Below are 13,772 nucleotides of genomic sequence, written 5' to 3' on the forward strand. Positions count from 1 at the left end.
ATGGTCACATGAGGGCCACCAGCTGTTTGTTCTTTCTTTGTCTCTATAGTACAAGATATGTGCACTTAAGCTAGCTTTTATCATCCACATGCGACAAATTAGTACACTAAAAACATTGAAAACCTGATATTTTCTCTCACTTGCTTAAATACAATTGTATTACTACTTAGTTATAGTCATTGTAAGATAATGTATGCCATATCTGACTAAACTGTAAGCTCAGAGGTATGGCAAGCAAAGTCATTACAACATACATCCCACATAACTGAAATGTACACATCAAGATATAACAGAATTCATCCAGTGTTTTTATCCATGTGTTTAGATAACTAAATTTGTTTGTGAAACTGATCAGCAAAATGTGACTTTCATGTTCCTAATCTAATATTTGGTATCCCATGATCTCAATTATAGTTGTATTGCTTTAACACTACAAATCAGATAGTAATCATATTTGGGATATCAATTAAATTAGATGCTTTCAGGGCCCCAGATACCTATTCATGAATTAGATACATATCCAATACAAAAATGAGATAGAAATGAAAATCCTGAACACACCATTCTAAACAAGAGAAAACTTGTACTTTAATAATGTACAGTGGCTAATATTAAGGTTTTCTAGTAAATATGAAATAATAGCAATATTCAATATAACATGGAACACTATGTTTTTGTTTCAAGCCAGTCTGATACACACCCAACTTTTTAAACTTAAAAGCCCATCTGAAACACACCCAACTTGAAATAACTAAGACATTCAGACATTTTATATGGAATTTCCCAAAAAATTATCCACTCATTAGAGGATTTACTCAAAGCAGGAGATTACTGCAAAAAAATGGTGGCTAGTCATTATTAACTAATAACACACAAGTTACTCCCATTTATTGAAATTACTACACTGAAGTGTTCTTTGCCTCAAAAATAATAAAAACAGAAAAAGTATTTCACTCAATTTTAATTTATAATTAGGTAATTGTTATTTGGGTAAATACCAGAGTACACTACATATTACAGTATCATCATACTGTAATATTAAAGATTATCATACTAGTACTGGGATATATTTTGTGCAGCTTTGACAGTATAAGGAAGATTTGAAATAGCAACTCTGGAATTTTTCTTTATATACGAGGGGTTTGAGAGTGGTTTCATGTGGGCATGTTAAGGTGTATATTTGCCCTTCTTTGGCACCAACACTCAAAGATTTGCTATGTCTAGCTAAGGAAAGGAAAATGAATTTGTGGTAATAATGATAGCAGTAGTGGTGATCAAATGTAGCACCTTGAATACTTGAGAGGCTGAATCAGAATAAGACAAGAAACATGTACAATAGCAATAGGTAATGAAGCTTCATGAGAGTGAAAAACACACGAGTAAGATACATAACAAAGGTTCATCTGCTACATACATATTAAAGGACACACAGCTAGTAGCACTCAAAGAAAAAGGAAGATAGGACAGTGAAAGGACCAAGATGTGCATGGGTGAAGTACATTTGAATCAGTATATCATCAACCACATAATGTCAGTCAGTATGTCAAAATAAAAATATACATTATTGAGACAATCTGAGTGATGAATATGAAACTTTAAAATTAATATGAATTTGTGACCATGATGTTGGCTTAATATCAACTTGATCTTATTCTAGAGTTAAAGAGTACAATGAAGAAAAATTAGAATAGGGATAGATGGCTAAGCTGTGCCCAAGACCAATTTTTGAAACCATATTTGTGAGCATCCTTTATAAAACTGTCATTTATAAAAGTCTTTTTTTTCCCCATTTTTTTGCAGAGGGATCATTCCAGTCTGATGCCCTACTGGTGCCTGAGGGCTGCCTCTTTGACCACATCCACAACCAGTCCAGGTGCTGGGAGTTTGACCGCTGGAACACTACCGCTGACCATGCATGTGCCGCCCGCAGGATGACTCTCAAGTCATTTGCTATGCTGCTGCCATGTGGCATTGACGTGTTTTCAGGGGTAGAATTTGTCTGCTGCCCCAAAAATTACAAGAACCATGGTAAAGCACGTCCCATGGAGGTGGAAGAACCAGTGGCCCTCCCCCAAATGGACCGACATGCCCACCAGTCTCTCTCTCCACCCACCCCAACACCCACACCTCGAATTCCCACCACTACCACACCACAGGTCAGCATAGCACACACACTTGTTATTCTTATATAAAATATGATGTACTTGTATATGTGGCTGAGGAAGATACTAAGAATGAAACAAAATGCAGTTGGGCAATTTACATCCTGACTAAATTTATCCAAAGGCAATTATTATTGAACACAATAGTAACAAATTCTCTTTCTCATTCTATGCAGGAGGTTGGTGCCAGGGATGAATACTTCAGCCGATTTGATCCCCATGAAGAGCACGATGCCTTCCGTCGGGCGGAGCAGCGGCTTGAGGAGCGTCACCGTGAGAAGGTGTCCAAGGTGAGTACATTAACTTTATCTTAAGTGAATATTTGTTAATCTTTTGAAAATTCTTTCATTTGAAAATGCTATGTTAACAGCTTCCTGATAAGAAGGGAAACATGCAATATATCTGCATTTCTTTGCCAGCAAATAACCAACCTACAGTCATCCCTTGAAAGCTCAAATTTTCAAGAAGAAAATGAGGACTAATAGAAAACAGTAGCACTTAAAAATGCAGTGGTACTTTATTCAGTATCTGTACTCTGCATGTGCATGTTAATGAAAACTTAAAATACTATATCTTAAAAATGTTGGAAGAAATTTTAATTTGTATCTATAACCCAAGCACTTGAATGATATACTACAACAGTGGACTCCTGAAAGTAACGATAACTCAGGGTTGGTCCAGGGACAGAATGCACTGAAAGTACCATATAAGAAATCACACTTTAAGCCTGTTGCAAAATATTGAAAACTTGAAACCATTGTCAAATTTGGGATTGCTATCCCTCATTGCTTGCTGTAATGTTTATATTTTATAATTTGCCAAGAAAAACCGACTCACAAAACCTTCAGGAATATACAAAGTCATAACTTACAAACTGAGGTTATGAAAGGGCATAGGAATACAATCCTTATCGAGACCTCCCAGTACAAAGCAGTCATTTTCATCATGGTATGCTTTCATTATAACAGATCATGAAGGAATGGTCTGATCTGGAGGAGCGTTACCAGGACCTGCGTGCCAAGGACCCACACAGTGCTGAAGAGTTCAAGCATCGCATGACTCAACGTTTCCAACAAACTGTGGAAGCTGTGGAAGCAGAGAATGAGGCAGAAAGACATCAACTAACTGCTCTCCATCAGCAACGCATTGTTGCCCATATCAATGAGATGAAGAGGGAAGCAATGACCTGTTACACCCGAGCCCTTAATGAGAAACAGCCCAATGTAAGCTTCTCACTTTGTATTGCTTCTCACCTCACTGATTCCTCTACTCTAAAAGAATGTCTTGATTCCCTCATCCACTGGTGTTGTATCTCTTACTATCTTTTATCAGTTGCCATCATTAGTACTCTTCTGAACTTAATAATTGCTGTGCAAGACTTTCAATTTACTTTCACCACTACTGTATTTACCTTACTAATGGAAGAGTTAACCAGCATCTTCATCCATTTTACTGATAACCTCTGAAATTCTCTTCTTATTTCTATGAGTCCTCCTGCCTATAACTTGGACTGTTTCAAGAGAAGAATAGCAAACTAAATTGTCCAAGTTTTTTTTATTCCTCTATTCCTGATTTTGTTTTGAAGGAGACTGATGTGTAGGCATTTCTTATCAATTTTTTGCCCTTGGCTAGTCTTCCTGACACAAAGAAAAAATGTAATACCTAAGCTTCTTATCACAAATGTATTATGCTGTGTAAATATTGATGGTCACAAACTTTCCAGACACACCGTGTCCAGAAGTGTCTTCAGAAATTGCTTCGTGCCCTCAATAAGGATCGCCACCACACTGTTTCTCACTACAAGCACCTCCTCAATTCTGACTATGAAGCAGCCGATCGTGAGCGTGACTCTACCCTGCAGCACCTCAGTGACTTGGAGCGCATGGTCAACCAGTCCCTCAACATGCTTGCCAGGTAAAATATTTATTCATATCTCATTTTGATAGGTTAGTCCTACAACTGACATGCACTACATTATTTTCTTCTTAGCCATGTTTACTTCACTATCTTATAAAACTAATGATAATGTGCAATACCATAACATATTCCTTAGTTAATATTTATATCTCCTTTCATTCTGGGAGGAATGCTTTGCCTCAGTATACCAATACATTTTAAAGAGTAAATGCTATCAGGAATTTAAGGGACAGATTAAAGATAAGTGTTATTTCAGCCTTTTCACTTATTAGCTACATTTAACTGTTTTGGAGCTTTCATAGGGTCTACTTTAACAAAACTATATGAAAACTACATCTAAATGACCGCAACATGTGTTTACTCGTGAATTTTTAAATCTCACATATTTTGGACATTTTTCAGGCATCCAGATCTGAATGCCAAGATTGGGCGACTGATGCGGGAGTATTCCGCTGCTCTGCGTAGCAAATACTCCACTCCCCCTGAGCTGTCCACACATGCTCCTTTGCCACTCGCTACTGGTTAGTAGCTTTGTATTCCTATGAGTTCTGTAGTTACTTTGATTACATTCATCACATTTCTGTGAGTAGTTTGGAAATGCCTCCTCTACTGCCAATTTATATACATAATAATAAAATTACCTCATTTACAATTTTTTTCCATCAACACAAACTAATTTCTTTCATATTAAGTATAATATAAAAGCTTCCTTCTTAAATTATTGCTACTATTATACAAGATGAAACCAACAAAGTAAGTTGCTGCAGATAGCAGGGTAGACTTAACAGTAAAATAATTATCATCAAAGAAATGGTTTTGTAATTTGTAGAGTGGACAATTTGTACAAACATTACTTGTTAGAAAAGGCATATAAAATACCTAAATAACAAAATGTGGTGAAAGACTATTAGGAAAAAATATATATTTTTGGGTTACAAACAGGAATGGAAAACCTCATTTGACCTCTTTCCATCCTCAGTGTCATTAGATCCAACCTTAACTTTTAACATATCACAATGTCTCTGCTTTTTAACTTTGACACATTCATCAGCATCTTTGCATAATATTCAGTAACCTCACACCAACTCCAAAGATATATAATATATAACACATTGATTTCTAATCTAGTCTTATCATATCATATAGTTTTCTCTTTGGTCATCATTTTCTGAAGTGCCATTTTCACATTAAACATCCAATATGTAAACCTCTTCCCTATTCCTCATCATCTTTGTCCTTTCTAATTCCTTGTGCTCTTTCAATAAATATTCCACCATGTTCTTTCAATCAATATTCCAGTTATATTCAGCAGCCAATTCCTTTTGTCTCCTTATCCTTTATGAATATGCACTAGAACTGCTCCCTTTTATAAGATGTACATGGTATACATTCAACTTGTTGTATTTTAACCTCCATATCATCGATGCCATGATTCAGAAAACACTACTTAAGTTACTGGATTTTTTCCCATGGAATTAAAATTAATCCAGTCCTTTTTTAACTCCCCGCCTTTTTTTCTGAGATTAACTTGATTAGTGTCTTTTCTAAAACTGCTTTACAGTTATTAATCAGTTTTCTTTATTAGTCCCCTAGTTATAATGCCCAAGCATTAGAAGATTTATTCACATGCTCAAAAAAGCATTAAAGAGAAGAGCAACAGGGTAGTTGCATTCATCTTTGTGTGTCTTACAGATGTGCAGAGTGAGGAGGACCATGTGTCTGGTGATAACAGCGATGAAACTGTGAATGAGGAGGTGGATGAGGAGCACGTCAATGATGACACAGATCATGATGATGATGAAGAGGAGGATGAGGAAGGTGATGATGCTCCTGGGGCATCTGATGAAGATGAAGATGATGACAATGATGATGATGATAATGATGATGATGATGATGAGGTAAAGCATGATTTTTAATGCAGTTTTGATGATATTTTGAAAAACAATTTACATATACACACACAATTTACACACACGCGCGCGTGTGTGTAAATTGTGTGTGTGTGTGTGTGTGTGTAAAACTTGGATACTTTTATCCTGCATGATATGGGAGTTCAATGAGATCCAGCATTCTAGTAAAGGTACACATACCAGTGGTATCAGTTGGTTTCTATAGATCACTCTTTAGTATATTTAACAAGCACCATCAATACTGTCAAGATTGAGATCTTTCTTCAGCAAAGATACTGAAAATACAAGATAGTTGTACTCAGCATATTTTCAACAGTATGAAAAAATAAAGCAATTTCATTGCTTAATTATCTGATGATCCAAGTAACCAAAATATGTATGTGAAGCTCTTGAAGATCAAAATATGCTTGCCACAAACATCTTCCAGACTCCAATACAGAATGTTTACACCAACAAAATAATCTGTGACATCACAAGTTTATTGAAAGTTGTAAAATAGCAAAATTATCATGAAAAGTAGAGTACAGAACACAAACTATAAATCTACATGTCAGCCTGATATTCTTCTTGAAGGAAGGTAACCAAGACAAGGCATCTAGGTATATACATACATTAACAAGTCTCACCTCACTCAATGAAATACAAAATGGAAAATATTAAAACATGAAAGAAAAACCAAAGATGAATGGATGAAAAACATGAAAAGCATGTCTTTGGCTGGATGTGTGGTTCATTTCACTCTAAAATTATTGCCATGTCCAAAGCTAACAATATTTTCATAAGTTCTATTTGTTCTTATAAGAATTCCTCTTACTAAAAGTTTCAATTAAATTTGCAGGACTACACAGACTCTTTGGATACTTACCCTGAAGAGCCAGAGTTCAGTAGCATGACGCAGGCCAGTCAAAGCCAGGAGTCTGATAGTGAGTCAGTCAGCCAGGACCCAGTTGAGCTGGATACTCCAACAGCAGATTCAGGTCTGCGAGCAGCATCCTCAGCCCCCAATGCCTCAACCCCCAATGCCTCAGTCCGGCCAGAGCCCCTCCTGGTGCACCACACTGATGATGTGCAGGTGGCCAACGTCCAGCACCACCCGCTCTCCCACCAGGCCGTAAGTGTGCATGTCTCAATGTAGCGACACTGAGGAAGAGAGTTTTATTTGTGTGGAATCTTTCATTGTTTTATTTTGAGGGACACACTAGTAAACATTTTAAAACCTTGCTATTTTAGATTGGCTTTATCAATTTTTATATTTAATGTATGAGAAAAGGAGCCTTGGAAACAAAATTTCAAGAGCACCTACAAGTTGTTGTAATTATAGTAGCTTTGTATCTATGGCTACAAAATTTAGAACACTTGCCTGCATCTAAAGATTGAATTCTGCATTCATTTATACATAAACACATATTGTACTTAAATTTACTTTAGAGCCAACCCTATTAATTTCTTTTTATCCCCACAGAGTTACAGTGTGATGAGGGAGACATCAGGCAGTGAGAGCCGTGGAGTATACTTCACTTTAGCCTTCGCTGGTGTAGCACTAATGATGGCCATGGTGGTAGGCATCGTGGTTCTGCGGCGCAGGAACAGCACCAACCCACACAGTCAGGTTAGCATTGCACATATTCATTACTACATTGAATCTTTTTTATGTACATTTTAAGTAATGAGTATGCATATCTTAGATTTATCATAAAGGTCAAGGATATGGAATCAAACATTGAAAATAAGTACTTTAAAAGATGCTTCTGTTGTAGAGTTAATGAATAGTGAAATATGGTAGACTGTATATTTGCTAAAGGTAGGTGAATGATAATGAATAGTGAAATATGGTAAACTTTGTATATTTGCTAAAGGTAGGTGAATGATTTGCAAAATGGTGGTGGTTGTCAAGCACAGCACTGGTTTGGTTATGTGGAAAGAATGGGAAGAAATGAGGTAACACAGAGAATATATAAAGATAGAATAGATGCTGTGGATGTAAGAGTCTATAAAATAGGACAACAGTGTTGTCTTGATGGGAAGGAAGTTTGCAAAACTAGAATGGCTAGAATGGTGTTCATGATCACCGGCATTGAGAGAGTTACAAAGAAGAAATCATAGAGTTAGATTACATTAGTATATGTCATTCAGTTCATCACCACCATTAATGTTTTTTTTTCCACCAGGGTTTCATGGAGGTTGACCAGGCCATCACACCTGAAGAGCGACACGTGGCCAACATGCAGGTCAATGGGTATGAGAACCCCACTTATAAATATTTTGAGGAGAAATAAGCAGTGCAGGGGGGAACATTTTGTTCCCACATAAACAGAAAGGGCAGCAATTCATCCATTTTCCCCCAAAAAAGGAATCATGCATCTGTATTTACCTGTCAGGCTGACTGCTAAGACTAGAAAATCTTTATACTTGACTCTAAAGTGAGGTGAGGTGTGACTGGGGTCAGCCAAGAGGGGGTTAGTGTTGGAATACCACTTGTGAACAGAAAAGTCAAGCTCACAGGTGCTGATGATGTGCATTGTCATTTCAGAATCACTAGTTGTCAATTCAGTATTTGCTATAATATTAAGGCAGTCATTAACCAACTTCATATATAATTGATAGATCTTGGCTAATATCAGAGCTCTCCTAAGTAACCCCAAGAAGTAAATGTGCAAAACTTCAGAACCTGGAATTAATTTTATTTGAGCTTTCATTTTAGTGTAATCTTTAAAATATTTTACAACAATTCACAGGCTCATGAACCTTCTTGCAGTAGATAAAATGCATTGCTTTAAGCTTTTCAACTGTTTTTACTTTGACATTCCATGGAGTCGGCAAGTCCTGATTCTGAGATGCACAGTCAAGTGTTGTGTGCAACTCAAGCCTTAAGCCATTGGGTTTTTTAGCCACTAATACTACCATTATCCAGTCTGGGACTTTCAACACACTGGGATAGCTTAACCTAACATGATTTTAATGCTTTAATTAATTTGCTATCATGAAATGAGCATTAGAAGTCATGTTGAAATTGAACCAGCTAAGGATGTTGACTCCTGGGTACATGTGGTAGTTGTCCTGTAATTCATTGTAAATTATGTAATATGTCCAGAATACAATAATTTGTTACAGTAGCATACAATAGGTTTTACCATCATTCTGTCCTAAATTTACCTTATTGACATAAAAAACTTAGAAGCCTTTATAAGTGATTACAAGATGAGGTAACAGAGAAGAAAGTCTGAATGTTGGAGGTGCTCTGTAGAGTCTCTTGTGCATGTTGCCTCCATCAGCCTGTGTTGGTAATGCCCCTATACACTCATCCTCATCAAAGTCGAACAAGTCTACAGTTTAGCTGGTTGACAGTATGTATGAAAGGAGAGGCAGTGTTGTATCCATGCCTGGGGTAGATCTGATCACCTGGCTGGGTGGTAACAAGAGGCTGGCCTGAGCACCTACAGGAGTTCAGAGGTTCCGGACAGTTACTGGAAACGGGTTGGTGTTGCGAGGCTGGGGTCAATCCTCTCAGCCCAGCACCAAGGTCTAAGTGGTCTCATGACACATTATTTTTATGCTGGCGGCTGACATTTTTCTCATTAATTCGTAGAATAAATTATATTTTTGTCATTTCCATCTCAGAAAGGTGCAGTTAGACATTCTTTTGTTTTAATGAAGTCCAAAGTAGATTTCTAGGTCTAAGATTTTTTTACTTATACATAAATATATATATACATATATAAATATATTTTTGATCCATTGTTTTAGTTATAAATATGGTTAATCAACCTGACCTTCAGAAGCAAAAAACAAGCTCCACTGCATTATGGAAGTCACAAATTGTTTGAGGTGTACAGAATTGTTTTTGTTTTGTTTTGGACTTATGAAAGTGAAGAAATTTGTACTTCTCAGTAATTCCTAGTGCACTAATGTAATTGTGTAAAACTAATTCATGGAGTGCGGAAAGATGAAAAAAGAGAAGTGAGATTTGTTCTCACTTAGATAAATTAATGTCATTATTGGTGGTGAGCAAATAACCAACCATAGTCCAGTACTCCTCTCCCTATGTGTGTGCGTACAATGTAAGTGTTGCTGTACGTGCACAGTTAAGTGTTGCCGCTTGCCTTCAGTAAGCTGTTGTGTGGAAGTAATTAACATGGATTCCTCTACACACCTTCTGCTCATATACTTTTACATGTATGTTGAGTCTTAGCATGACCTGAAGGATAAGAGTTTGGATATCACTTTCAACAGGTATTATAAATACAGGTTAGAGGTTTGTCACATAGGACTGTTGAGCCATGCTGTATGACTGCCACAAATAACGTAACTCAACTCCTGACTATAAAAATAAAAACATATACATACCTAATGCGAGTCACCCTAATTACTTTCAATCAAGCCATTCCTTTTTGTGATAACCAAAGTATATCAAGGATCCTGCATCATTCCTTATGTTTTCCAAGTCTCTGGTATATATTGCTATAGTTTGTTGTTTGATTATAATAGGAGCAGTACATAAGAGCTAGCTAAACTCACCCCACCACTCAGAGCATATAAACCTTTAGATATATATTGAGCATGTACATAATGAGTGGCACAGGGGTTTTGTGTCATATATGATAGAGTTGTATCATTTTATACTATATGACTTTCTGTAGTTCAAGTTTCTCATCATGGCGCGCAGGATTTCCCCTCCATCGGCGTACTGAGTTGACTACTGCTTTACCTTTGGTTGCATGTCAATTTTTATGCTCTTTCTTCTAAGTTCTGTATGTCTCACAGAAGCTGTTCTGGAACGAGTTCAATACATATTTTTTTATCAACCTCATTAATCCCACAGCTCGTTTCTTATGGTTTCTTTTCATACCATTGCTTTTTCATGTCGTCCTATATATTTTTTTCCTTTTTTTTCTTTTTGCCAAGGAGAAATCATCATTGTAGGTATTACTTTAGCTAGACAGTAAAATGGAGTCACAACTTAGATATTAGAAAGTACTGACATTAACTGTGAATTATTTAAAAAGAAAAGTGCTTCTTCTTTGTGGAAGTCAAATGTGCAAAAGCCAGAGAGTAGCCCACCTGCATCTCTGAATGGCCAGCCACATCACATATAAGGAGGAAGGGGAAAGTAAAATTCATTAAGTGTTTATAGTTGCTTCTCAATTATTGATATATTTTGGGCTATTGATTTGCAAAACCAATAGCTCAAATCTGAACAAATGAAATTGTAAAATTTATTGATCATAAAATAATAATAGGTGTCATCCTTCTTTTCCTCTCTTACTGTGGAATGTGTCATTAGTGTTCTCTAACCACTGTAGCTTAAGTCTGTACATGTCTCACACACTAGCAGGTTAAGTGACCTCCCATGCATCTCACCTCCCATGCCATCTGGCCAGTATGTATGTAATGATCTATGGCTACTGCTGATGAAGTTTTAAGTATTTTTGCAAAAGAATGTGAATTGATGGTAATGTATCATGGGAGTTGGGATTGAACTTGATCTGAATAAATGTACCAAAAAAATAGAAATTGTTGTTTTAATTACCAACTCATATCAGGTTTTCAATGACAAAGAAAAAGGACAGTAAAGACTTTCTCCCAGTGCTTCAATCTTCTTATTGAATTAAAACTAAGGAGAAAGTCATTCAAACTGGGATGCTTGAATGTACATGGAGAGCAGCACATAATGATAACATAAGTGGGAAGTGTGAAATGATATGTAAAAAGGATCTAGATGTCATGATTCAGTAAGGGACAATTGAAAAAGAAAGGTATGCCATGCTTAAAGTGAGAAAAGTTGTAGGTAAAATTGTAAATATCCAATGAGAGATAGAGAAATCAATGCACCTGAATGGATAAGACAGTTGAGGAAAAATAAGTTCTTTTAGATGCTGAAGTACTCAAAACAAGAAAGTAAGCACGATGTGAAATGTGAATGTAAATTTAAGAAACACTGTCAGGGATAGATTAACTGGTAGGCATACATGAGGCACTAGGAACAAAGGGGTGAGCTTGTCAACAGTATCCAGAGAAAAAGTATTACTCAAAGCCAGCCACCCATGGTGGGCTGTGGAAATCATATCTGACTTGCCTTCTTTACCTTCACTGACAAAGAAGCAAACTCACCTCTCTGGGGGTCCCTAGTATTCTGCTTTCATTCAGTGATGCATTCATCCTTTCTATTCTGAACACTTCTTGCAAGAGTTAACCAGTATTCTCAATCATTCATCCCTTTCTTTGGTAAACCCTGGAACTCCTTGCCTGCTTCTGTATTTCCACCTTCCTATGACTTCAACTCTTTCAAGAGGAAGGTTTCAAGACACTTATCCTGTAATTTTTTACTACCACTTTCAACTCTGTTCGGGGACCAGCACCTCAGTGGGCCTTTTTTTAAATGCAGTTTTGTTGCTCTTGGCTAGTGCCCCTCCTACATAAAAAAAAAAAAAAAAAAAAGTGAATTAAGTCCAATATATGAAGAAACAGGAAATACATACAATTCTCAAAAGCAGTAATTTATCAATACACAAGGTAGCAGATAGTAAAAAGCAAATATTGGACAAATAATTAGAAATGTGTGCCTTTGCATAAAAAGGAAAAGGCATTGAATGATAGGCTATCAAAACAGAGGAAGAGTAAAAACAAAGCAAACAATCTATATTCCATTAGTAAGGAGGATGGACTGAAGGAAGAATACAAAGAAATATTAAGAAATGAAAAGGAGATTCAATGGAGGCAGAGGGAAAATATCAAAATATCTTCTGGAAATTTCAAATATTTGGAAAGAAGGGAATAATGTGAGAAACAAGGCAGCGGATACCAGAGGTGGTCTATGTACAGCAGCAAAAGCACTAGAAGGCAAGGTAATGAAAAGGTGGGGTAAGCACAGCTGCCACTTTCATGCTATCATACATCTGACTGCAATCATGCACACAAATCCTTGGTGTGGCAATGGATTTCATTCACCTATACCAAACAGTATATCACAATTGATCTGTGTTAGCATGTCAATGACCATCCTTGCTCTATGACTGGCGAATGCTCTGACTACTATCTTGCCAATGCAATCAAGTTTGCATTCTCTTTATCAACAATACTGAGTATTACAGCATACGGTCACAGATTTTTTCATTGAAAATAATGGCCATCAAAATCCCACAAGAAAATAAAGACCATCATTGATTCCCACCACACACATACACAGAATCCTTCCTGTTGATATTCTCTGTTTGATGACTATTGTTTAAGGATCCCAAAAGTGATGTTTTTCTCTAAACTTTTGAGGTTTCCCAAATTTAGCCTATGTTGGCCTCCCCCACCCTTAATCCTCGTTTTTCCACCAGGTCTCCAAGTTTGCTTGCTCTGGAGAAGAATACATAAGGGGCCGCTACTGGTAAAACTTAGCAAATGTCAGATAACATGTCAAGGTAAGTGTGAATCTCACTGTTGGAGAATGGTATAGCAGTGGTTGTAGTGACAGTAGTAGTAGTAGTAGTAGTAGTAGTAGTAGTAGTAGTAGTAGTAGTAGTAGTAGTAGTAGTAGTAGTAGTTGCCCATATTAGCAGAAATATAGTACAGACTATGGCTACATGTGTACTATTTACCCACGCGACAAACTTCTACGCGGCGATATCTCCTTGCCCTTGCTATTAACGAAAAGCGAAAACGAGTCCCAAGATTTTATTAAACAGGCTTCAACTTCTAAGATTATAACTGGCCACACAAAACACTATCCCAGTGCAACACAGCCACACCACTAAACATCACCTACTATCATTGAAAAGTCATCTCATCCAATGAAGCA

General features: G+C 36.8%; 1 protein-coding gene across 1 annotated transcript in view; it reads left to right on the forward strand.

Annotated features, from left to right (window-relative positions):
• LOC135107058 (amyloid-beta-like protein) overlaps positions 1–11,500 on the forward strand; it is a 79,818-nt gene extending 68,318 nt beyond the window's left edge. The window contains exons 4-12 of the mRNA XM_064016661.1: positions 1,801–2,156; positions 2,339–2,452; positions 3,131–3,385; positions 3,886–4,076; positions 4,482–4,600; positions 5,772–5,977; positions 6,828–7,100; positions 7,452–7,598; positions 8,158–11,500. Of these exons, the coding sequence (XP_063872731.1) occupies positions 1,801–2,156; positions 2,339–2,452; positions 3,131–3,385; positions 3,886–4,076; positions 4,482–4,600; positions 5,772–5,977; positions 6,828–7,100; positions 7,452–7,598; positions 8,158–8,265 (1,769 nt within the window). The 3' untranslated portion in view covers positions 8,266–11,500. The remainder of the gene's footprint in view (positions 1–1,800; positions 2,157–2,338; positions 2,453–3,130; positions 3,386–3,885; positions 4,077–4,481; positions 4,601–5,771; positions 5,978–6,827; positions 7,101–7,451; positions 7,599–8,157) is intronic.
• Positions 11,501–13,772: the final 2,272 nt, after the last annotated feature.

This window comes from Scylla paramamosain, chromosome 14 (assembly GCF_035594125.1).
Source record: "Scylla paramamosain isolate STU-SP2022 chromosome 14, ASM3559412v1, whole genome shotgun sequence".
NCBI lineage: Eukaryota > Metazoa > Arthropoda > Malacostraca > Decapoda > Portunidae > Scylla > Scylla paramamosain.